General features: G+C 41.7%; 1 protein-coding gene across 5 annotated transcripts in view; it reads right to left on the minus strand.

The window, feature by feature from the left end:
* Positions 1-26,069, minus strand: part of ATP2B2 (ATPase plasma membrane Ca2+ transporting 2) — a 969,683-nt gene that overhangs the window by 298,765 nt on the left and 644,849 nt on the right. For all 5 annotated transcript variants that reach the window (XM_030205270.1, XM_030205268.1, XM_030205272.1 and 2 more), the window contains one exon: positions 893-1,150. In XM_030205270.1, the coding sequence (XP_030061130.1) occupies positions 893-1,150 (258 nt within the window). The remainder of the gene's footprint in view (positions 1-892; positions 1,151-26,069) is intronic.

The following is a 26,069-nucleotide window of genomic DNA, read 5'->3' on the forward strand; positions in this document are numbered from 1 at the left end:
ACCCAGACCATAGTACACTTTAATACAAGCAGCCCTAGATCTCATTGCATAAAATGGGGCCTGGGCTAAAATCGCATGTTTTAGTGGTAGAATAACACGTCTTAACGGTAGCCTATGTTGACAACTATGCCCCTTAATCTGAAGTATAATCAGTGGGGAAATATCTCAGCATTTTTTTTATCTGTGGTCTCAGTTTATTTATTTGAATTTGATGCATATATGTAGCTCAAGGAGAATTTCATTTAGGTACAGTGGATATTTTCACATCCTCAAAAGGCTTTCAATTAACCTGTTTTAATACGTTAGCATGTGCTATTGCACAACAATGCACATTTTTGTGATTTAACAAATGCCTCTTTATTGTTACTGGAGACTAGTTACTAATAATGTATCATGCTAATAATGTATCATAATAGCATGTTAATGCACTGGTACAGATGAGTAGATCCAGCCCTATGTTTATACTTGAGGCAATGAAAGATGAGATGGAGCATCTCAATGGAATTTAAACTCTGACTTCCCTAGTTCTCAGCCCCCTGTTCAAACCACCAGACTACTCTTCCTTCTAGACACAAATCATCTATTCTTTTATACTTATGTTTAGAGTAAAATATGCTCAAAATAAAACAGCTGAATTCAATCTTCTTTGCTTATGCTGCTGTACATTGGTAACGAGGAAGGACACCATAGTCTGAAGTTCACAGATAAGGTCATCAATGATGCATTGCAGTAACATCAGCAAACTCAGTAATGCAAGAGTTGCTAAGATTCTGCTGCTGAGTTTTGGGTTCAGTGGTCCCAGAGCTTAGCTGTCCCTTGCTGCATCAATGAGCCTCAATGAGCAAAATCAAGAGTAGCTGGTTTTGCATGATAACATCAAGAGATAGCTTACCATATTTTACTTGTGCAATGTCCCCAACTACTATCTCGGCTACAGGGATCTGAATGACTTGTGCACCCCGGACAACTGTAAATTTCTGCTCCTGTTCAATTCGACTTTGGAGACCACGAAATTGCTTCTCTTTGCTCCAGTCATTAAAGGCCGTGACGAGAACAACACAGATAACAGAAAGTAAAATGGCAACACCTTCAATCCACCCAGCCTCTGACTCCCCTTCATCTTCTGCTCCGCCTGAAGCACCGCCACACCCTGAAAAAAGATGAAGAGAACATTCCAGACATGTGATAATAAATACACTTAGAACAATATACATTTCTATATTTTTCATACAGAAAATACATACAGCTACACACACGGCAGTAGAATACAATACTATGAAAATTTTTAAAACAATATTTGTAATTGAAAATTTGATCAGCCATAGAATCAAACTAATGATACACAGAACATCATCAGCCCTTTTAATATTCTATGCACCCCCCAACCAATCTACTGTATGATTTTCCTGCTTCCTAAAGAGTAACTGCTTCAAAATACATAAATATTTGCTTTAATTCAGTAAATAATTATACCTTTGGTTATATCTTGCCTATGTGAAATATCCAAAAATATGCCTGGCTGTGAAACAGTTAAGCACACTCCATAAGTTATTTTCTTCTGCGGTGTGAATTAGAAGTCTGAATGAATACTGCTGCAGACAGACTGAATAGATATTTTATCTGGACTTATGATGGTATTGAGCAAAGAGAAGATAGACAACTTATGGTCTTATCTACCTGAGTGTTCTTCCAAGTTTGAAGGTCCAATATAAATTCTAGGAGATCTGAAGCTTTATATTGATTGTTTTATAAACACAGCATTGGTGGCTTTGTGCATTTATAAAATAGGTTTTCAGTACTATCCCTAAAAGTGTACAAATTTTCATATGCTTCAAAGATAATGTAAATGCATGCTTGTACTCTGTATGCCCAATATTCAAAAGTATTTAACCAGCCAGGAATGGCACCTGGCCGGTTAAATACCCTCAAACCGGCTATCTGCCGATAGTAAGTGGGGGATAACTGGCTATCTCCCGCTGAATACTCTGGTCAGTGACTAGACCAGTCACCGGCTATGTCCATGACATAGCCAGTTACTACTGATTTTCAGCAGCTGTTTGGTTAAGTTTAGCGGCCAGATAGACCCATGTAAATAGCAGGTCTATCTTTGGACACTAGAACCTAGCTGGTCAGTCGATGAACATCAGCTTAGCCAGCTATGTTTGCGGCACCAAAAAAAAAAGCCCTGGAAATTCAATGCTGGTAGCTGGAAAGAACTAAGTCTTGGCAACAAAATATTGATACTACAATTTGATCTATCCAGTACCTTTGATACGGTTGATCATAATATTCTTTTAAATATTCTTGACTATTACGGAATCTGTGGAGGTATCCTGAAATGGTTTACTGGCTTCTTAAGATCTAGGTCATATCAAGTCAAACAATGAGGTGTACTTTCTTCCACTTGGTCTCCTGGCTGTGGGGTCCCTCTGGGTTCCCCTCTTTCCCCCATCTTGTTTAACATTATGATGATACCTCTTGGTCATCTTTTAGAAAAACATGGTCTTTTGATATACATATATGAAGATGATGTCACCATTTATATCCCATTCTCTAAGGAATTACTTGACATAACTCACATGATTAGTTTAGAGCTAAAACTGATGGAATCATGGGCTTCTAATGTCAAACTAAAATTTAACACAGATAAAACTAAGTTTCTAATTATAACTAACCCTCACCATCCGATGAATCTTTGTAACTTTACTATTAGGAACAAAACCTATTCCCTTGAGTCATCAATGAAAATCTTGGGAGTCACAATAGATTGTTACCTCACCCTTGAAAATCAAATCTCTAAGTTGACCTTGAGTGTCTTTCGCTCACTTTGGAATCTAAAGAGATTGAGGCCATTTTTCTCTAAATCTAAATCTTTCGTACTTTGGTTCAATCCCTTGTCCTCACCAAATTCAACTATTACAATTCCATCTATACTGGATTTAAAGGTGGTCTCAAAAAATTACAAACAGCTCAAAATACTGCTGCTCATCTTATATATAGATCTCTTCGTTTGCCAAAGCCATTCCTCTTTTATATGAGCTACATTGGTTACCAATAAGAGATATTGAGGGGCATAATCAAACGCAAACGCCTATCTCTATGGGCGTCTATGTCCGAAAACGGGTACGTGAAGAGGCAGGACAGATCGTATTTTCTAAAAAAAATGGACGTTTTTTCAGCTGGGTGTTTGTTTTTTTTAGCGATAATGGAAACTAAAAACACCCAGCTCAAAAACGTCCTAATCCGAAACATTTGGTCATGGGAGGGGCCAGATTCGTAGTACACTCGCCCCCCTGACATGCCAGGACACCAACTGGGCACCCTAGAGGTCAGTGCAGTGGACTTCGGACAACACTCCCACATGCATAGCTTCCTTACCACGGGTGCTGAGAAACCAACCCCCCTCCCCCAAAACCCACTACCCACAAATGTACAACACTACCATAGCTCTTAGGGGTGAAGGGGGCACCTACATGTCGGTACAGTGGGTTTTGGAGGCCTCCCATTTACCATAACAAGTGTTACAGGTAGGGGGGGATGGCCCTGGGTCCGCCTGGCTGAAGTGCACTGCGGTACCCATTAAAAGTGCTCCAGGGACCTGCATACACGCAGGCCTCTAGGACTGGTTGCTGCTATATAACATTGGCACAGCAGTTGACACCTGAAGACTAATCTCTCCGAAAACGTCCTTTATTGGAATAAGCACGCTTACTCACAGTTAACTGCAGATCAGAGGTTGTGCCCCACTGGCAACGAGTCTCCCTGGTACTGAGATGAGCAGTAGGTAAGAGCTGACAGAATGCTGTACAATGCCCTCTTTCAGCCACATTCAAGGGAAGAACTAAGTTCTGTAACGTGGCTAACACGTGAAAAGGATCTAAAACTGGCTTACAAAAATGGCCACTACCTCATGGACTACCGGAAACAAAACAGGGCACACTCTGACCCAGTAAGCAGGGGGAAAAGCACCATGGGAGTAGAGCCTACCAACTACTAACATCCTGAGCATTTGCCACAAGCTAGTGAAATCACGGAGCCCAATACCCTACACCCACCACAATGCATTGCTGATGTGACTCTGCAGTGCGCATAACAGAAAAGGTGTCACACTCACCCGAGAGCCACATCAGAACCAGGGAAAGGCTGTCACAGGATAGAACACATTCTGCTGTCATAGAGGTGGGTACGGCATTTGAGGCTGGCATACAGGCTGGAAAAAAGTTTGTAAAGTGGGCTTTTTTTGGTGGGAGGGGGTTAGTGACCACTGGGGGAGTCCGGGGAGGTCATCCCCGATTCCATCCAGTGGTCAACTGGTCAGTTGGGGCACTTTTTTGGGACCTGGTCGTGAAAAAAAAGGGTCCAAAAAAGTGACCCAAAATCGCAGTAAAAACGCCTTTTTTTTTCAATTATCAGCTAAAGACGCCCATCTCTCCTCGGCCGATAACCACGCCCCAGTTGCGCCTTCACCATGCCTCCGACAAGCCCCATCAATTTTACCCATTTCCGCTACGGATTGCAGTTGGAAACGCCCAAAATCGGCTTTCGATTATACCGATTTGGGCGCCCACGGGAGAAAGCCGCTCATCTCCCGATTTGGGTCGCAATATAGGCGTTTTTCTCTTTCGATTATAAGCTGGAGAATATCTTTCAAATTATGTGTTTTCATTCACCAAATCCCGTTTTGTCAAGCACCATCATATATGAATAATCTTATTGAATTACCCCCTTGTAATGCTGTTTCATCATCTAGAGAATGTCTTGTCTTACATTTCCCTATCTGTAAGAATGTGATACATAAAACAATTTACTCTGCTAATTTCTCCTATCAAGGCACTAAAATCTGGAATTCTCTTCCTAAATCATTCAATCAAGTTTACAGATGATTACCTAACTTTTAAAAGTCTTCTAAAAACACGTTTCTTCAGTCCGGCTTCTCTGAATACAAAGAACCCTTTGAATTTTACCCACACCCTTTTCTTAATCTCATTTCTCATCTAGTCCTGCCTAATTATGCTCTCACCTATCCAACCTTAATTATTTGTTTGTCCTTGATATAGTCTAAATCCCTGGTTACTTACTGCATACGTATTAATTTGTTTCTCGAAGTTATTGTAATTTGTGTTATATTCTGTACATTATTATGTTTTATTCACTTTAGTGTTGTTTGTTTGTAAGCCACATTGAACTTGAGTCTATTTTGGGCTAATGTGGGGTATAAGTGTCATGAGTGAATGAATGAATGAATGAATGAATAACTCTCACTCAATATCAGGGCCTAAGAGTATGTATGTGTATTTTATAAAGTGTGCACATAAGTCATATAACCCCAGGTTCAAGTGTTGTGCATAGGTGGCTGCCCTTTCTTGCTCTGTGAAGTATGAACCAGCTACACAAACAAATTTATTGATTTCAGGACCAAGGCTGGGCTGGCTTATGCCAGAAGGCAAATAAGCAGTTCAGATTTTTAATAATTATCTACTAAATAACTCATTGATTCCAAGAAAGCTCTTCTGAAACAAAATTTTAATGTGTTTTCAAAAGTCACTTATAATTATAACTGTGGCAAAGACAAGTAATATGTATCACAGAGAACTTTAACTATAGCAAGGGTATATACAAAAGTCTCTCCAGTAATCCACTCTTCTTTCTCAGCAGTGCTACACTACATTAACACTTCGTCCTACCGATAAGGATGGCAGGGGCCAAACACATGGGCCAATGCTCAAAATGTAATGCCAGTGCTATAGGTAATTAGCGCCAGACTAGCACTGGCATTTGTGAACACAGAATGCTCAGAGTGCTCTAGCATGGAAGATGATGTGCATGCTAAGGATTAGCACAACTAGCATGCAAATGTACTGCAAAACACTTCTGCACATGAACCAAGCATGTTCCCCTCTTAGTTTCACTTTTACAATGCACATATAATTTAAATATCATTTCCTTTGAGCATTGGTGAGCTAGTTTTCTGCACTATTCTGGCAGTATGGGTTCTATGCTGTTGACTACTGCGGGCGTCCTGAGCATCGGCCTAACAGTTCTTCTTCATTTCTGTCCTACCGCTGGATACAGATAGGATTAGCAGTTCACTTTAACAATTATAATTCCTCTTAGCAGCTGTTATCACTTACAGTTAACTGACAACCTTGATGAAATGGGGGGGGGGGGGGGGGGGGAGAGTCCCAGTGGTGACTCTCTATCTTGGAATCCTCCCAGTTGGACCTGAACTCAAAGAATAGCCCTCCAAAGGTGATAAATGCTTTACTCCTTCAGCTTTAAGATGTTCTTGAACCACAAGAGTTGTGGCCAGGGTGCCTTGATGGTATTCACAAAGTAGTTCAGATTCCCTTCTCTTTTTGTGATTAGAAGGGATGCTAAGGGGTCCCAACCTTCTAGCAATCCTGACAGGGCAATGGATCTGATACTTCAACTCATCTTTCACTAGTCTGGGTGACCATCAGTATGCTCTGTAGTTCTGAGCTCTAGCCCCCAGATTCTATAAGGGGTACCCAATTATCCATGCCCAAATCTAGACATGATCCCAAGATGCACATACAAGCTAATTTATTAACAAGCCTGCCCGGGAGCAGGGCCGTGCCAAGGGTCTGTGGCGCCCCCCTGCAGAAGATCAGTTGGCGCCCCCAGCGCCCCCCGCAGACGAACAGTTGGCACGCACGCCCCCTCCCCCCCGTGAAAATGATCACTGCCCTCCCATCCATGCTCCTCTCTCCCCTGCCCTCCCACTCCCATGTCCCAACTGCCCGCCCTCTTCCCCCCCCAGATCCCTTTTAAATTTACCTCCATCCGGCAGCGAAGGCGCAGCGTCAGTGAAGGAGGCGGCGCTCCCGATGTCTCTAATAGTCTTCCCTTCGCTCAATGTCCTGCCTTCTTCTGACGTCATTTCCTTGACGTCAGAAGAAGGCGGAACACTGAGCGAAGGGAAGCTAGTAGAGACGTCGGGAGCGCCGCCTCCTTCACTGACACTGCGCCTTCGCTGCCGGACAGAGGTAAATTTAAAAGGGATCTTGTTGGGGAGGAGAAGAGGGCGGGCAGTTGGGACATGGGAGCGGGAGGGCGAGGTAAGCCTGGTGCGGCGGGGCGCCCCCCAGAGGACAGCGCCCTCCTGCCATGCTTACCTCGCTTACTGTGTTGGCACGGCCCTGCCCGGGAGCATTTAAAAGAGCTACTACTAGACCTGTATGTAGAACTTGGAGAGGCACGTTGTTTCCAGCTTGACTTTATGTACACATCTCTGGAGTTCTTGATGAAGTTAAATCGAAATCCTGCAGAGTCGAACTTGCAGAGGTTTAGTACGGGTTGTTAAATAACGACTTGGAATGGTTGAGTGTGGATCAGTAAGACTTTAAAGTTTTCAACAGCGCGTGAGAATGTTTCAAGGATTGTGACTATACCTTTGATCAGCGCATGTTACCAGCCTGAAGCTGTGGCACAGGCGGAAGTGTTGGACGCTACTACACAAGAGGATCTTGGACTGAAGGGCGAGATCATAGCGGACCTGTTCCGCATAAGCTAAGTGCCTGTATCTAAGATGTTTAGGAGCATAACTCCACAGTATGATTATCGGGTACTAGTGTGAGTTTAGTCACGAAGGGAGACCACGAGAGAATAGTTATTTCCATTGAGTGTGATGTTTTTGTTTATAATTTGAGCACTGGGTGTTTGCTCACAACAAATGTAAAAATTGTGGAGTTATTCAATGATCGAGAAGCTTATCCACCCTTAGAGGCATAAATCGCACTAGTGTAGCCTCGCTTGGGTGAGACTTTACTCTGAGATTATTCCACACACATATTAATTTTATTTTGATTTATGAGTGTTGATTTGGATGTAGCTATTCTCTCATTGTGTTCTCTCTTCAGTGAGACCCTGGTTCATTACATATATTTGAAGTTTTTATAGCACCAGTGGTTCATTCTGAGATTTGCATTTATCCAGTTGGTGTACAAAAATTAGGCACAGATGGGTGTATTCTATAACAATGCCCCTAGATTTTAGAAATGCCCACGACCTGCCTGTTCCACACCCACTTTTCAACTATGCGACTTAGAATTTACGCACACCACATTACAGAATACACTTAGCAAGTTCTGCATGTAAATTCTAATTAATGCCAATTAGTGCTGATAATTGGTTATTAACATCCAATTACCAGCACTGATTAGCTTGTTAACCAAATCATCTGCATTGTTGTGGAATATGCTTCGATTTCCACATGGAAATCTCAGCACGATATATGGAATGTGAGGGATGGTCTTTTGTTTGCTGATTGTATTAAAATCAGACTGTTCTGATGAGTTTCTTTGCACATTTATGCTGTTTTTATTGCAAGCATTACGACAGTGCTTTGTGATGTCACTGGTGCAGTCATAAAACCTTCTCTTATGTTTGTGTTCTTTTGTACTCATGCTATTTCATGGGTCATTTCTTTCAATGGTATCTGAAGTTGCACTAGCATTTTGGAGGAAGGACATGTAAGCATTCTGCCTCCAAGGTCTAACTGATGTCTTAATGTTAATAGAATATCACAATGTTTACACTATTATTAAATATTATTTGGTGCCTCCTGTTATACTTTATCTAACTGTATTATTATAGCATTTGGTATAGCCAGTTTCCAATTTACTCGTATTGTAGGCCAATGTTGCAGGAAAGTTTAAAATGCTTCTGTTGTATTTTCTATTCTTAGCTGCAAAAATACATCCTTCTGCTCAGAATGGAGGACACAAAAGAACAGCAAGAGTGTTCCATACCACTAGGAAACAGGTACATAGGCAATATGCAACAGCATGCCTGCATTCACCCCACAGAGCCACTGGAACTAAATTATACAGGTATTTCTGTTCAGTTCTACAATCTACAATAATATGAGAGTTGGTACCATTCCTGATGGCTGGCAAAGAAATAGGCTTCAAAGTAAATTGTTGCAGAGACAAAAAAAACCCCACAAAAAACAATCTACCCTTTTTTCTCTAAACTGATTAAGAAGATGGCAACAAAACAATTATGTCCAACCTTAATTGCAGTAAAATACCCAGACAAACAATCTGCATTCAGTGCTACATAGTATAGAAACAATTCCGATAGCCCTCATGGATGGCTTAGTACAAGCTTTGGAAAAAAAGAAAAGGGTCAGTGGCAATTCTATTAGATCTCACTTTTGATATCAATAAATTATAATATTCTTCTAGAGTGACATAGGGCCCTGTTTACTAAGCTGCGTTGTAGATGTGTTAATGCTAATGCTGGAGACACTCATACAGTCCTACTGGCATCTCTAGCATTAGCGTGTGCTAAAAATGCTAGCACAAGTGTACAAAAAAAACCAGAAGAAAACTATCTTCACAAAAATCAACAATACACAAAACAGCGAAGATGACTCTAAAAAATGAGGTAAACAAAAATGATGAAAAATGAAGGTGGTACTCCAATGATAAAGATTTAAAAAATTTATTAATCATAAAATATGTACAAAATAGGGGAGGACAGGACTCGACACAAACAGTACATATACAACTCAAGTTGTATATGTACTGTTACCATTTAAAGGATTTACACAGTTACCAGTCTGTTTTATCAAACATTTGGTTAGCCATACATACTGCTTTCTCATTTTAATATTTATGATTTGATTTGTTTTATATAGACTCCTGATGCAGGCCTTGCTGGCCGAAACACAGCTGTGTCGAGTCCTGTTCTCCCCTATTTTGCACATCTTTTATGATTAATAAATTTTTTAAATCTTTATCATCGGAGCACCGTCTTCATTTTTCATCATTTTTGTTTACCTCATTTTTTAGAGTCATCTTCGCTGTTTTGTGTATTGTAAAAATGCTAGCACACCTTAGGAAACGGGGCCCTTAGCGATACTGATGTCAGCAATAGTGTGTTAACTTGCTAGTACTTCTTTCTAAAAGGAAGAAAACAACAAATGGTGCTATATATTTTTTTTCTTTTTTTTTTTGTATGTCATCAGCTGCTCTATCTTCAGGGCTCTGCCCTGACCTCCAGATCCATTAAACATTTACCTGAAATCGATTGGGGGATGAGCTCTATTATAAGGTGGTCGTGATGCGATCCGTCACTTTATCTCATGTATTAAGTAAGGAGCAGGCTAAGCCATTTGATTTACTTATAGCCATAGCTATATGGTGTATATTGTCTGAGAGGAAAGAAATTACAGTCTGGTCTATGAATGCACGGTGGAATATTCTGTGTCTCACTAGGAAGTACAAAGAAATTGCTGCAGTTAGGAGACAGCGCTTTTCAGTGTTTAGAAGGACCTGGACTCCATTACATTTGTTTTTCAGTAGGTTGATATATAAAGAGGATTGACCTTTGTTAAAAGGGACTGTGTATGGTATTTGTTAAACCAGGGGCTTTGTTTTTTGTTGTTGTTTGTTTGTTTTTAACTACATTGCATTGTATTTTGCATTTGTTTTTTGGCACCTCTGTTTAAACTAAAAAAAAAAATATTGGCATGCACTCTTAAGCTAATAAAGTTAAAGTTAGAATCAGGAAAAGATACAAGGGCCAATGCAAATTCAATAAAACTCGGATTCAAAGAAATTCTGACCTGGATGGTTAAAAGTAGGATAGTGTGCAAGATATTATTTGTGGGTAAGTCTGCCTTATCATAGTTAGGTTTGCCAGTTACTTCATATGTAGATAGCTTATGGTTCTACTATGGGGTGCTATCAATGACACCTAAAGACTCCACTAAAATTAGATACTTTTACTCAACTCTGACATCACTGGTTGCCGGAGAGAAAGAGCCCACAATATCCAGTATTATAATGAGGGGAGGAGACTTAGGGCCCTGTTTACTAAGGCAAACTAGCGTTTTTAGCACACATTAACGCTACAGACACCCATATATTCTTAAACATTAGCGCGCCTACAGCGCAGTTTGGTAAACAGGGCCCTTATTTTGTAGGGAACATGTCCGGAGTCTAAAACTGGGTGCATAATTCAAATCCTTGTTTGTAATTCCTAGCCTTCCTGGCTGAATAATCTGCATGTGAAGGGAAAGTCATCCAGCTCAATGGCCCTAGACATCTAAGCACAAGCAAGTATAGGAAGAGAGATACTTAGCTACCCTAGTTAAAAAAGATATAGCAGAATTAGAAAAGGTTCAAAGAAGAGTGACCAAAACGATAAAGGGGATGGAACTCCTCTCATATGAGGAAAAGCTAAAGAGGTTAGGGTTCTTCAGCTTGGAAAAGAGACGGCTGAGGGGGGATATGGTTGAGGTCTACAAAATCTTGAGTGATGTAGAACGGGTAAAAGTGAATCAAATTTTAATTCTTTCAAAAAGTACAAAGACCAGGGGCCACTCAATAAAATTACATGAAAATACTTTTAAAACAAATAGGAGGAAATAATTCTTCTCTCCAAGAATAGTTAAACTCTGGAACTTGTTGCCGGAGGATATGGTAACAGCAGTTAGTTGGGTTTAAAGAAAGGTTTGGACAAGTTCCTGGAGGAAAAGAACATAGGCTGTTATTGAGAAGGACATGGAGGAAGCCGCTGCTTGCCCCAGTATTGGTAGAATGGAATGTTGCTACTAATTGGATTTCTGCCAGGTACTTCTGACCTGGATTGGTTACTGTTGGAAGCAGGATACTGGGCTAGATGGACCATTGGTCTGATTTGGTATGGCTAGTCTTAAGTTTCTTTGCTCTTATGAGAACGCTAGAGGCCTTTACAGTGACAGTAGCTACTTAAGCTCTGTGCTGTGACTGGGACAGTGGGATTGCGGAACCTGACACACTCACTTTTTGAACCAAAGGAGTAAAGGAGAACCTTGGCTCAGTTTTGTGTATATCCAGCAGGGTGACCAGGACCTCTTATCAGCTATACAGGTTCCTAGAACAGCTCCTGAAGCTGAAGAAACAAGCCTTTCCGGGCACCAATTGTACTTGCTACCAGGATCAAGCTACCTAAGAATCTCATAGGGGTCCTTTTACAAAGCTGCAGTAAAAAAAAGTGGCCTGAAGTACTATGGGTGTGCCTTTTCAGCGTACGCTGGGCCACTTTTTACCGCGGCTGGGAAAAAGGCCATTTTTAATGGGCTGGGAAATAGGCGTGTACAAAAATCAAAACTAGCACATACCTGGTTACGACCTGAGACCTTACTGCCAGCTACTGACCTAGCAGTAAGGGCTGACACACTACCCACGTGGTAACCATGCAGTGCACACCAATGTAGCCACGCTACCGATTACCGCCAGGAACACCCCTGTGGTAGAAAATAGAAAAAGATTTTCTACTGCAGGATTTGGCACATGTCAAACTCAGAATTACTGCTAGGCACACGTGCTACTTCGGTGGTAAATCCGATTTGGCGTCTGCTCCCTATGCGTTAGCCCTCCCCCGGCACATCTAAAAACAAAGACTGCAAGTGACATTCTTCTTTGAAACAGACTTATACTACTAGCTGCACTGTCAATTGAAAGAAAGAATATTCACCTATTCTCACCCAGGGGCGTAGCTAGATTTCAGCGGGAGGGGAGGTCCAGAGCTCGAAGTGAGAGGGCACAGCAGACCACCCACCCCCGCCGCAGGACGTCAGACTCACAGAAACAGAACGAAGCCTTGCGCCGGAAGAAGAGGACCTCGGCTGGCGGGGGTTGGGGTCCCCTGCCAGCAAAGGTAGCCAATGGTGGTGGGGGAAGGTTGGCGGCGGGAGGGGGGGGTTGAGAGGGTCATCGGCAGCGGGGCCAGGGCCAAATCTACAGGGGCCCAGGCCCCTGTGGCACCACGTAGTAAATAAGTTGGTTCAGAACACCAGTATCGCTTACTCCGCTGCTTGCAAAAATTCGATCATGTCACATCTGCTCTACAGGATCATCGCTGGCTGCCTATTCAATATAGCATTAGTTTAAAGCATTATTGTTAGGCTTCAAGGTTTTTCAACAAGGTACACCTTTGTATGTGTCCTTGCTAACCATTCGGATAAAGGTGAGACGGTTCATATTGTGTATCTGGACTTTCAAAAGGCGTTTGACAAAGTACCTCATGAAAGACTCCAGAGGAAATTGGAGAGTCTTGGGATAGGATGTAGTGTCCTATTGTGGATTAAAAACTGGTTAAAAGATAGAAAACAGAGAGTAGGGTTAAATGGTCAGTATTCTCCATAACATTGCTCAGATACAAACTCATGTCACTCACAGCACAGACTGCAAGAGCGAATATGGAACATGAATGGGGGAACAAGTGTTCTCATGTGGCAATCTGACCTCTAGTGGTATCACTGTGAGACTACCTTTGCCCATGGATCTTTATAGAATAGATGCATGCTCAAATCCAAATTGTTGCCAATTAGCACCAATCATTGATTGTTAGCACTCAATTATTGGCACTTATTGCGCTTATTGATGCTGATTGGCTTCTTAGCCAAGTTAGTTATGAACACATCGCAGAACAGCATGCAATTTTGCAGGTGGAAATTTGTGCGCCATTTATAGAATCCAGGAATTAGAGTGTCTCGTGTACTACTACTACTGCTTACTACTACTTAACATTTCTAGAGCGCTACTAGGGTTACGCAGCGCTGTACAAATTAACGAATAAGGACGGTCCCTGCTCAGAAGAGCTTACAATCTAAAGGACGAAATGACAAGTTGGGGTATATGAGATTTCCTGAGAAGAGATGTAGTGATTAGGTGCCGAAGGCGACATTGAAGAGGTGGGCTTTGAGCAATGATTTGAAGATGGGTAGGGAGGGGGCCCGGCGTATGGGCTCGGGGAGTTTGTTCCAAGCATGGGGAGAGGCGAGGCAGAAGGGGCAAAGCCTAGAGTTGGCGGTGGTGGAGAAGGGTACTGAAAGGAGGGATTTGTCTTGAGAGCGGAGGTTACGGGTAGGGACGTAAGGGGAGATGAGGGTAGAGAGGTAAGGAGGGGCTGCAGATCGAGTGCATTTTGTAGGTGAGTAGGAGAAGCTTGAACTGTATTCGGTATCTGATCGGAAGCCAGTGAAGTGACTTGAGAAGAGGGGTGATATGAGTATATCGGTTAAGGCGGAAGATAAGACGTGCGGCAGAGTTCTGAATGGACTGAAGGGGGGATAGATGGCTAAGTGGGAGGCCGGTGAGGAGTAGGTTGCAGTAGTCAAGGCGAGAGGTAATGAGAGAGTGGATGAGAGTTCGGGTGGTGTGCTCGGAGAGGAAGGGGTGAATTTTGCTAATGTTATAGAGGAAGAAGCGACAGGTCTTGGCTATCTGCTGGATATGCGCAGAGAAGGAGAGGGAGGAGTCGAAGATGACACCGAGGTTGCGGGCAGATGAGACGGGGATGATGAGGGTGTTATCAACTGAGATAGAGAGTGAAGGGAGAGGCGAAGTGGGTTTGGGTGGGAAAACAATAAGTTCAGTCTTGGCCATGTTCAGTTTCAGGTGGCGGTTGGACATCCAGGCTGCAATGTCGGATAAGCAGGTTGATACCTTGGCCTGGGTTTCCGCAGTGATTTGTGGTGTGGAGAGATAAAGCTGGGTGTTGTCAGCATAAAGATGATAGTGGAAACCATGAGAAGAGATCAGGGAGCCTAAGGAAGAGGTGTAGATTGAAAAAAGAAGGGGCCCAAGGACAGATCCCTGAGGAACTCCAACAGAGAGCGGGATAGGGGAGGAGGACGAACCATGAGAGTGTACTCTGAAGGTACGATGGGAGAGATAAGAGGAGAACCAGGAGAGGATAGAGCCCTGGAACCCAAAGGAGGACAGTGTGTCAAGAAGTAGGTTGTGATTGACAGTGTCAAAAGCGGCGGATAGGTCGAGGAGGATGAGGATGGAGTAGTGACCTTTGGATTTGGCGAGGAACAGGTCATTGCAGACCTTAGATAGTGCCGTTTCTGTAGAGTGTAGGGGGCGAAAGCCGGATTGAAGTGGATCGAGGATGGCATGAGTGGAGAGAAAATCAATGCAGCGGCTGTGGATGGCGCGTTCAAGTATCTTGGAGAGGAAGGGTAGGAGGGAAATGGGGCGGTAGTTGGAGGGACAGGTAGGGTCAAGTGATGGTTTTTTGAGGAGTGGTGTGACCACAGCATGCTTGAAGGTGTCCGGGACAGTTGCAGTGGAGAGAGAGAGGTTGAGGATATGACAGATGGTGGGGGTGATAGTAGTATAAATATAACAAAGCCTTCCCCCTCCCCTCTCCAGACACACATTTAATCTTTCCTTAAGGCCATGTCCCCCAGACCATTCCACATCCCCCCCAACACACACACACACATATTATCACCTGAACGCCAGTCTTACTTCCACCAATCAGTCTTCACTATCCAGTCTCTACCCTCAACCTCTACAAGCTGGCCCCCATTTCAATTTTGTTTTCTGCAGAGGCTTGTTGGCCTCTAGAACAGCTGTTCTATTTTCATCCGGCACTACGTGACTTTCTCAGTGAGTTTGGACTGCCCGGTGCCCTGATTTCTTCACTGTTCTTTTTGTCTCCTAAGAAAAGTGTGGAAGTTTAGTGTTCAAACTTACAGAAAGCTACACGGGCAGGTAGAAAACCGAATCACTGTTATGGATGTAGTGCCATCAGCACATTTAAGGATACACTGAGGGGAGAATATGTACGAGGGACGAGTTGGGGGCCACACTTAGGGTCCATAGGGGCTGACATTAGCCCCTGGGCCTTGCAATGAAGAAAACTGCTCTATGATCTTTCTCCTGTCAACTGCCACAGCTGCTCATTCACAACTAGGATCAAAAGTAGATGCGAAAATCAGTTGGTAAAGTTCTAAGGTGAGAGTACACACGTACTTTTCCTTAGAAACTTGCTGCAACATCCACAAGTAAAAAGTACCCACAGACGTTGTCCTAATGTAAAGAGTCCGAAAGTCGACCCCCTAATGTTTATATAAAAAGAACAGGGAAAACACAGTTTTACTCCAGTCGCTATTCAGCGTAAATTAACTGGCCGATAGGCTAGGAACGACCACTGACTGGTTAACTCATGTCTCAGCGGATATCTGGTCATTTTCAGCAGCATTTAGAGCAAAAAGAAAACCAGCAATGTTGGGGGCCGTTCCGGGGGCAAGACCGGTTAAGTCCAATATTGATAGAATATCTTTCAACTTCTGTGTTTTTATTCCCCAAATTCTATATGGTTCTGCTCCATCATATATGCCGTATCATCATCCAGAGAATATCTGATTCTGCATTTCCCTATTTGTAGGAATGTAATCTATAAAACAGTTCACAATGCCAGTTTCTCAGATCAACGTATCAAAATTTGGAATTCTCTACCAAAAGCAATTAAATGCATAGATGATTGATTCCCTGTCCTTCAGAGACCTACTGAAAACTAACTTTTTTCAATTTAGCCTTTCAGAAAACAAAGAATTCTATTTGAACATTATCCATTCATGCAATTAATTTCACTTCTTCTTTTCTCCCTATATAGCCCTAATTGTACCCATATTTATCCATCTTTACTTCTTTGTTTACAAACTTAATTATGATCTAATCTTCTTCTCTATCCATCTGCCCTTAAGAACAGTTGCATCTAGGTTAATTCACCACATGTTATATGTTTTACAAAACCAATCTTATAGCATTATTTATTGTACTTTCTTTTTTTTCATATATTTATTGAAGGTTTTTCAAAACATACAACAAAAAAGAAAACACAAAATCAAACAAACAATATTAAACACACCAGGGCAAATAAGCATAAATATAAGAGCAGAACAAAATTACCATCGTTCCATGACAATACCTATAGTACCTATTGCACTTTCTAATCTGTTTATGTAATTTTTAATATGTATCATTCATTTAATTGTTTGTTATGTAGGTCACATTGAACCTGAGTCACTCTCGGGCTAATGTGGGGTAAAAATGTCATAAATAAATAAGTAAGGTCGCATAAAAAGCAGGCCTATCTTTTCCCACTAAGCCACGGCCAGTTAAATCTGAATATCAACCGCTAGCCATTGTTGAAAAACCCAGATATTCAATGCTGGTTGCTGGAAATGGTTTGGCACTGAATATCCCAGTTGAATGAGGGCAGCAGGTAGTCAAAGTGCTGCTCGCCGCTGGCTGAATATCGGGCGAACTGAGTCTAACAATGAACAATTAGTTCATATTCTTTCTCAAAGACTTTAACTTACTATAATATTTGTAATTCACATAACCATGTGTAATACCCAGTGGAATGGTATTACTAGAGTGAAAGATGTTTCTAGAGCCCTGGGGGGAGAGAGGTCCCTGCCAGAGGGCTGGAGTGGTAGGATGTCCTTAAGTGGGAGGAGACCCAGCCCCTAGGGAGTGGTTTGGAAATAAAATGCAGGAGAATAGAGTTGCCCTTGCAGTGAATGACAAGGTGGGAGGAATGACAAAGGGGATAAAGGTTGGAATTATGCCCATAGAGGGGTCATCTTTGGTTGCCTGATGATCCCCTGCCAAGAGACCAGGAGGAGGAAAAGGGGAATCTAAGGAGTGTGACCCTTGGCTGTAAAGGACAGTTGTGACTCCTGAAAGAGGCAACTGGGATACTGTATGTGCTACAGGTGGGCAGAGGAGAGACCCAGCCTCGGAGCAGGGGATTGGAGCTAGGGAGAGCTCAGTCCCAGGACCAGGGTAGATCCAGAGAGGGGTCACTGCTGGAAGAGGGTCAGCCGGGGGGGCGCGTGGGCGCCAACTTATCGTCTGCAGGGGGGCGCCAGAGACCCTAGGACCGGCCCTGGCTATTATGCATGTTATAAATTAGCAGTCCTAATGGTGATCTGTATTTAGAAATGTTCAGCTATTCCAGTGCTGTCATCAGAAACGAAAGAGCACTGAAAGTCTGAAAAGAAATAGTGACACAGTTACTTTCCCCTAGATATTTTTTTGTATATCTAATTAGACAGGTCCAAACAGTAGATATTGTTACTTGAAATTTTGAGAATAGGGCTGAGAATCTAATTTCAAAACCCTGGATGTACCAATGGCGACAGGCACAGTAGGAAGAACTGTACAAAGCCTGAAGTAGTGTCAGTAGATAAGATCTATACTGACAGACATGCACCCCAAGCACAGCCGCAAACTGTGAGTACATGAAACTCATGAGTTACTAATAACCAGTGGCACAAATATTACTCAAATCACCCCTGCGGTGCACAGGGGGACCCTTGGTTTCTGTGAATCCCCTCTCTGCGCTACTGTGGCCTTTTTTAATTTTGCTTATTGGAACTGCTTATTTGGAACTGCTACAATTGCTAATAATTATTTGATTACCTGAATAAAGATATTTTCTTTTCGAGCAGTCTATATATATTTTACATCATCCTATATTGTACCATGTGATGTGTGTTTTGTGTGTAAGAAAATAAACCTATAGCTGCTGAGTAAGTAGTGAGTCAGAGAGTCGTCAGTTTGACAGAAGGCTGGAGTGCAGACACAAGATTGGCCAAAGTTGGGTGCCAGAATTTATGCACGGATCCAAGATCTGCATACAAAGTAACAAGGTAATAGGCAACAATTAGCCACTTAAGTGGTGCTAATTGGTACCTAATTGAAGTTGCATGAGGAGCTCCCCTGCACGATATTCTGTAGCTTTGGCGCCAAACTTTGCCTGTGCATAACCCAAAAGGGGCGTGGCTATGGAAGGGTTATGGGCGGGTCATGGGTGTTCCCAAAAATTAGGTGCCAAGTTATAGAATTTGGCTGATCTATGCTTAACTTATTAGGCATAAGGCCGGTGTCTAAAGTTAGGTGCGACCTGCTCGCTATGCCAGTATTCTATAAAGGTCAGGTACCCTTTTCGGGGCTCACTGCAGATCTTTTCAGTGCCTAACAGTGACGATCCTAGGTCGGCTACCACCCGGGGCGGATCGCCGATGTGCACCCCCCTCCCCCCCCCAGATGCAATGACATCCCTCCCGGTGCATCAACCCTTCCGGGTGCATTTTTAGCTGCTGGGAGCAGCCGCGCAGCTCTCGGCTCCGCTGGCTCCCTGCTCCCTCTGCCCAGGAACAGGAAGTAACCTGTTCTGGGGCACAGGGAGCAGGGAACCAGCGGAGCCGACAGGCGCGCGGCTGCTCTCTGCACTCACCCCCCCCCCCCCCCGGCGGCATGAATCCGGAGCGGACCGCCCCCACCGCCCTGCCCTTGGTATGCTGCTGGTGCCTATCATTCAACGTTATCCTATATATAGAATTCCTCCTAAATTGTGTTGTGTTGTTTCCCATCAAGCAAAAAAGAAATTGGAAGAACCAATTTGATTCCAACACAAGGGTCAGCAAAAAGGTTCTTTATTTGCCAAAGCTTAAAAGTGTCTCGATGCAGATCTACGTTTCGGCACTGACGCGCCTGCCTTAAGAGTCAACAAGTATCAGTATGATGGCTCAAAAGAACACGGATCTCAATTTCATATGAAAGAATCCAACATCTCTAGTGGATGCTGCAATGGTCACCTAGATATGTTGAATAATCCATCTACTTAAAACCCGCAAAAAGACAGTGTGACTTTGAGATAGCAGGAAAATGCAGTACCATGGGGTGCGCATCCAGGCAACCCTCAGTAGATTTTAGATCTGCTGTGCTTTCCACGTGCTAAAATTACTTTTTATTTATTAGCACTGGGGCATGTTTAGGGAGCAGAGAGTAGGCATGCCAATTAGTGCATTGTTATCATGGGAGCACTTACCACCTAGTAAATAGGTGTCAGTAAGGCCTCTCACACTAATGGCCATGCACTAATTGTGAAATTAGCATGTAGCCATTAATTGAAGAAATGGAAAATATGACCATTTTAAAACCGTGCTAAACATGACCTCAGTGTGCAGGGAAATCCACATGCTAGTCATAGTGCAGGCCACTTTTTAGCGCAGCTTAGTAAAAGGGTCCTTTAGACTGTACATTCTCTGTCCCACTAAGGACAGAAAATGTACCTGTATATAATATGTAAACCGCTTTGGTTGTACCACAGAAAGGTGGTATATCAAATCCATTACCCTTACCTAGTCCTTACCCCTTTTAGTAAGGATGTACAGGTAAATAAATACAAATAAAAAAGTTTGTTTTGTGCCTAATATGAAGTTTTGAATTTTTCCCAAAATTGGGGCATTTTTTCATGCTAGTTTGACCAGTATTTTTTTAGATGAGTGTTGTTTGTGCACAAAAACTTTTTAAAAATATGCAATCAATTGTGTGTACACTAATTCATCGGTATACATATGCACAAGCAATTTTACACACTTTAATATGTTTAGGGCTCCCAATTAACCCAAACAGGAGTGGCCTAGTGGTTAGAGCACCAGTCTTGAAATCCCAAAGTGGCCAGTTCAAATCCCACTGCTGCTCTTTGTGATCTTGGGCAAGTCACCTAACCCTCTATTGCCTCAGGTACAAACTTAGATTGTGAGCCCTCCTGGGTCAGAGAAATATCCAGAGTACCTGAATGTAACTCATCTTGAGCTACTACTGAAAAAGGTGTGGGCAAAAAAAAATCCAAATGTGTACTCACAAATAGACACCCCTCATTATTTATTTATTTTTAGTCTGCGCTCCAACAGATGTGTCTGCATAGCTCTTTTGTTTTCTTTGTGAAAATATCTTTATTGAGTCAGAGAGACATTTACAAGATGCAAAGAGGCCGTTCCCATGGCACTACAATACAAATGTCAAAAGGAAAAACAGGTACAAGCCTCAGAATTAACAACAACACGTAAAAGCTGTACATTCGAATAGAACAGCTCTTTTTCTCAGTTCTAGAAAACATCACAGGAATCCGGAAGGGTTTCAGAGAATGCCGTTATGCGGTGCTCTCTCACTGTGTTAAAGTATCTCAGTCATCATGTATTGTTTAAATCATCTGTGTGAGGACTGATGTTATAAAATCTACCTTATCCATGTATTGAGATGCTGAAACTGAGTTCAAGTGCATGCTGCTGAGTAAAAATAAGGCATTTATTGGAATTACTAATTGGTGTGAAGTACTGCTTTCTTTGAAGTAGAATTGCATCCCAAGGTTCAAAAATGAATAAAAGCTGCAATTTGTGTGCCTGAGAATAAGCCCTGCCTTACCATCTGCAAATTTGTTTTTTTACATATGAAACTGCAGACATAGGAAATAAACTGAAGGACATTAGCGGAATGGGTGGACACAGCTGAAAATGTCTTTGTTTGTACCCAGCTTCCATGCTGTACTTGCTGTAACATTCTTTGGGGCTGGTTAAGAACATTTCATCTCGACTCTCATCTTGTTCGGTGAAGTGCACATTCACAGAATTCTATAAATAATGTAACTGCATTATTAACATACCTTGGATAGTGTTAAAAACTCAAGCTTCACAATTGTACCTGTTTTACAAGAACAATCACTCACAAATAAAGTCAATAAACAGTGAGGTGATAAGAGGCATTGTGGAATATGTGCCAGAAATAATTAATGGAAAAAAAACATCCGTAGACAACTGAACTATTCTGGCTCTAAACAAAGAAAATAAACTGATTTCCAGTAATGTCTGTCCAATTCCCAAGCCAAACACTTAACATGAGCAGAGAGAGAGAGAGAGAGCCAGCTGACTAATGCAGTCTGGACAATAAAGTCCAGGATTGAACACAGACAGACCCTCACCAAATAAAGAAGAAATGACTATAGTCTAAAATTAGAAAGCTGCAGACAACAACGGAACTGGAAACCCCAAGAATCCAGACTCTGCACACAATGCAACACTGGAGAAACAGGAATGGAAATGCATATCCTATTGTACTGTGCAAAATACAAAGACATCAGAGAACACATTTCTCATACCTAACAGAGAAAATCAATGACTTCCCACATAAGAATGAGCAGGAATAATCCTGGGGAAAAGAGCAGGCATAGTAGCTTGTGAGGGAGTTTATAGGAGCCTGCCACTTCCCCCCCAGTGTCAGGGCCATCTTAAAAACCCTAGCCCAACCCAAGGGGGAAATGACATGAGAGGGGTGGACCTAGGAGAGCATGACCCAGGAAGTATAAATGGCTGGTCCAGAGCTAGGTTAAAGGAGCCCAGAGGAAAGCAGCGATGGCCACTGCAGATGCATCCACCCTGAAGCTAAGAAGCTGAAACCACTACATTCAGATAAGCTATGCTGACTTGGAACCTTGAAGATTTTGTGCTTTGACCTGGCCGGCTGCAGGCCAGCCTTGTGTGCCTGCTAGAGACTTTACTGGTAACTGTGGTTCAAGGGAGCAGGCCAGAGGCTAGTAAGAATTGTTGCTGGGGAAAAGACACTCAGGCATTTTGTATCCTCAGCTTCATTTGTTCTCTGTAGAATTACTAGAGTTAAAAAGACGCTGCCGTTGCTTAGAACGCAGCTGGCAAATGTCAAAAAAACAAGTCAACTAGAGATAAGTGCAAACAATTGTTAAAACAGTGCAAACATGATTTAAACATGGTTAAAAGAACTTATTATTCAACTTTAGTGGGCTTAGAAAGGCCTAATCTTAGGAAGTTATTTGGGTTGGTTCACTATAATTTATCACTTCCTTATTCTTCTAATGTCATTCAGCCTTCCACTGAGGAGTTGGCCATTTACTTTGCATCAAAAGTAAATACTGTTTACCATTCATTTAATGGTGATTCTGCTATAAATCATGATTTGTTAAATTACACACTAGACTTGGGTAGCATTCCAGCAGATAGGTTTTGGGCTACTTTTGATTCTGTTTCTGCTTCCACTGATAAATAGATTATCTTGTTCTAATTGTCCTTTAGATAAGTTGCCCCCTTTTTTATTGAAGGATCCTTCATCTAAATTAATGGTTAGTTTTTTTCATTAACACTACTCTAGCTTATCATTGGTTTCCTCATGATATGGATAATATTGTGTTAACTTCGATTCCGTAACAGTTAAATGATGATTTATCTCTACCTTCTAATTTTAGACCTATTACCGATATCCCATTTTTAACTAAATTAGTTGAATTTGTTGTTGGCACTCAATTAGCCAATTACATTTAGAAATTCAACTTACTCCATGGTTCTCAACATGGGTTTAGATCTTTCCATAGCACAAAGACTCTATTGTTGTCCTTGACCTCTGAGGTTATACAGGTTCTGTGTCGGGGCGTTGCAATGGTGTTTCTGCAATTTGACATTTCTGTTGACTTTGACAGAACCATGAACTATTATTAAACCTACTATCGAGTTTTGGATTTATGGACTCTGTATTTTTCTGGTTTAAATAATTTCTAACACATAGAAAATATACTGTTTTAAAGGATAATAACTTTTCAGCCCCTTGGATTTCACCATGTGGTGTGCCCAAGTGTTCTCCTTTTTCCCCTCTTTTGTATAACCTTTTCATGAGCACCGTAGGATGGCTATCCTTGGGGCTTGATGCGTGGATGTTGTCTTATGCTGATGATTCTTCTAGTCCCTGTGGACCAAAATACTGGCTCTCTTTCCTCTATGTTAAACACAGGTATCAAGAAGTTTGAGCGTGATCTAGAGCTATGCAACTTAAATTGAATGAGGATAAAATGAAGATTCTATAGTTTGGTTGAGATCATTCTAACAATCCACAAGTTATTGTATTAGATGATGGACAAATCCTATGGGTTCACAAAGAGTCTAGATTTCTAGGTATGATTCTTGACTCCTTGTTATCTATGGAAGGCGTATTTTAAACTTCAGCAACTCCAATTATTTCGTTCATATTTTTTGCAGGATCATTTTCGGGTACTACTACTACTACTTATCATTTCTATAGCGCTTCCGGACGTACACAGCGCTTCACACTTGAACATGGAGAGACAGTCCCTGCTCAATAGAACTTACAATCTAATTATGACAGACAGACAGACAAGACAAGTAAGGGATAAGGGTTAGGACAGACAGGACATAGGGTAATTGCTCAATTGTCAATTTTAGCACTTTTGGATTATGGTAATTCTTTATATTTAGCTGTAGCGGCAAAGTATATTTCTAAACTTCAGTTAGTTGAAAATTCTGCAGTTAGATTGATTCATTGCAAGTCTAGGTTTCAGAGGGTTTCTCCCCTGCTGGCCAGGCTGCATTGGTTACCTTTCCAGGCTAGGATTTATTTTAGTTTTTTAAATCTTAATACTGTATTTTTCCTGGAGATTTATCAGATAAATTTAAGATTTTAAATAATAGTTCCACATCTTGATTATGTAACTATTTAACATTGGCTTTTTCATATGTTAAATATTTTTATTTAAAGCAATTTTTACGTGTTCTTTTTGGTTTTCAGCTTTCACCTTTGAAATAACATAACATACATAGTAGATGACGGCAGAAAAAGACCTGCAGGGTCCATCCAGTCTGCCCAACAAGATAAACTCATATGTGCTACTTTTTGTTTATACCTTACCTTGATTTGTATCTGTCATTTTCAGGGCACAGACCGTATAAGTCTGCTCAGCACTATCCCCGCCTCTCAACCACCAGCCCCGCCTCCCACCACCGGCTCTGCCACCCAATCTCGGCTAAGCTTCTGAGGATCCATTCCCTCGGAATAGGATTCCTTTATGTTTATCCCACGCATGTTTGATTTCTGTTACCGTTTTCCTCTCTACCACCTCCCGTGGTCTTCCTATTGCAATTCGCCGTTTGAAGATTTGTTTGCCTTTCGGATAGCTTTGAAGACTCATTTGTGTTCTTGAATGATGTTTATTGAAGTTGTCATATAACTCTTTTTATTTTTATTTGTTTTTCTTAATTCCTGATGTATGTTCAGTTTTTACATTGTGTTACCTTGCCTTAAATCCCTAGCAGGAGAGTTGGCAGGTTACAAGCACCTGATAACATAACATACTCTGATTTAAGAAATTACAAGGTAACAAGCTGTTGTAGCAGTTTGTCTCATACTGAAATTCTTATATCAAGGGCCTGACTTACCACAGATGTTTTCTAGCACAGGTTTCCAGTAAACCTAGTTATTAAAATACAATGCTTGTCCAGACAAAAGAAAGAAACAGTTGCCTAATCATTAATACCTGTTTATTCTGGAAGTACTCTGGGGTGTATACCATCCAGTCCAGGTGATTTACTGCTACTTAAAATGTAAATTTAGCATATTACATCTTTCAGGTTTCCTGAGATTTATTTCAGTTCTTCCATATTGTGACCCTTAAATACCATTTCAAACAAAGGTAGTTTCCTTACATCCTTCTCAGTAAATACCGAAGCAAAGAATTCATTTAGAGGGGCATTTTCGATAGAACATTTAAATCAGAATTTGGACGTTTTACAAAAATGTCCAAATTCTGAACAGGAAAGAAGGTCATTTTTGAAAAAGCCAGACGTCTATCTTTTGTGTTCGAAAATACTATGGACGTCTTGTGATTTGGACGTCCTTTTTTTTTTTTTTTTTCGAACAAAAGACATCCAAATGCAAGACAACCAAAACAGAGGAGGAGTGGCTTAATGGTTAGTGCTGTGGGCTTTGATCCTGGCAACATGGGTTCAATTCCCACTGCTACTCATTGTGACTTTGGGCAAGTCAAATGCACAACGGGCATTTTTGGATACGACATCTAAGTCTGAATTTGGACGCTTTTTGTAAAATGTCCAAAATCAGAACAGGAAAGGTCATTTTCTACAAAAAAAAGTCTATCTTTTCCTTTTGAAAATGCTGTTTGGAAAAATGTTTTGTGATTTGGGGGAGTAAGGGGAGGTGATCCCTGATGCCCTCCAGTGGTCATCTGGGGCACCTCTTGTGTGGAGTAGAGGACTAGCCTAGTAGTTAGTGTAGCAGACCTTGATCTTGGGAAGTGGGTTCAATTCCCACTGCAGCTATTTGTTATAAAAACAGGTCTAGCTCAAAACATCTAAGTTTTAGTCTTGGACATTTTTGTTTTGTTACATTATTTATTTATTTAGATCATTTATACCCCGCTTTTTACCACATAAAGCAGCCTCTAAGCGGCTTACAATGAACTAAAGAAACAATTACAATGACAGTAGAGAGGGTAGAAGGAACGGAGGAAGAAGGGAAGGGAATATAAATACAATATTTAAACAAATAAGTAGGCAAGGAAAAGAAAACAAAAAGAAGAGAAAGTAAGGAGTCCAAAATCAGGTCTTGACTCGCTGAGACACATTAAGGCAG

This window comes from Microcaecilia unicolor, chromosome 6, assembly GCF_901765095.1.
Source record: "Microcaecilia unicolor chromosome 6, aMicUni1.1, whole genome shotgun sequence".
Taxonomy (NCBI): domain Eukaryota; kingdom Metazoa; phylum Chordata; class Amphibia; order Gymnophiona; family Siphonopidae; genus Microcaecilia; species Microcaecilia unicolor.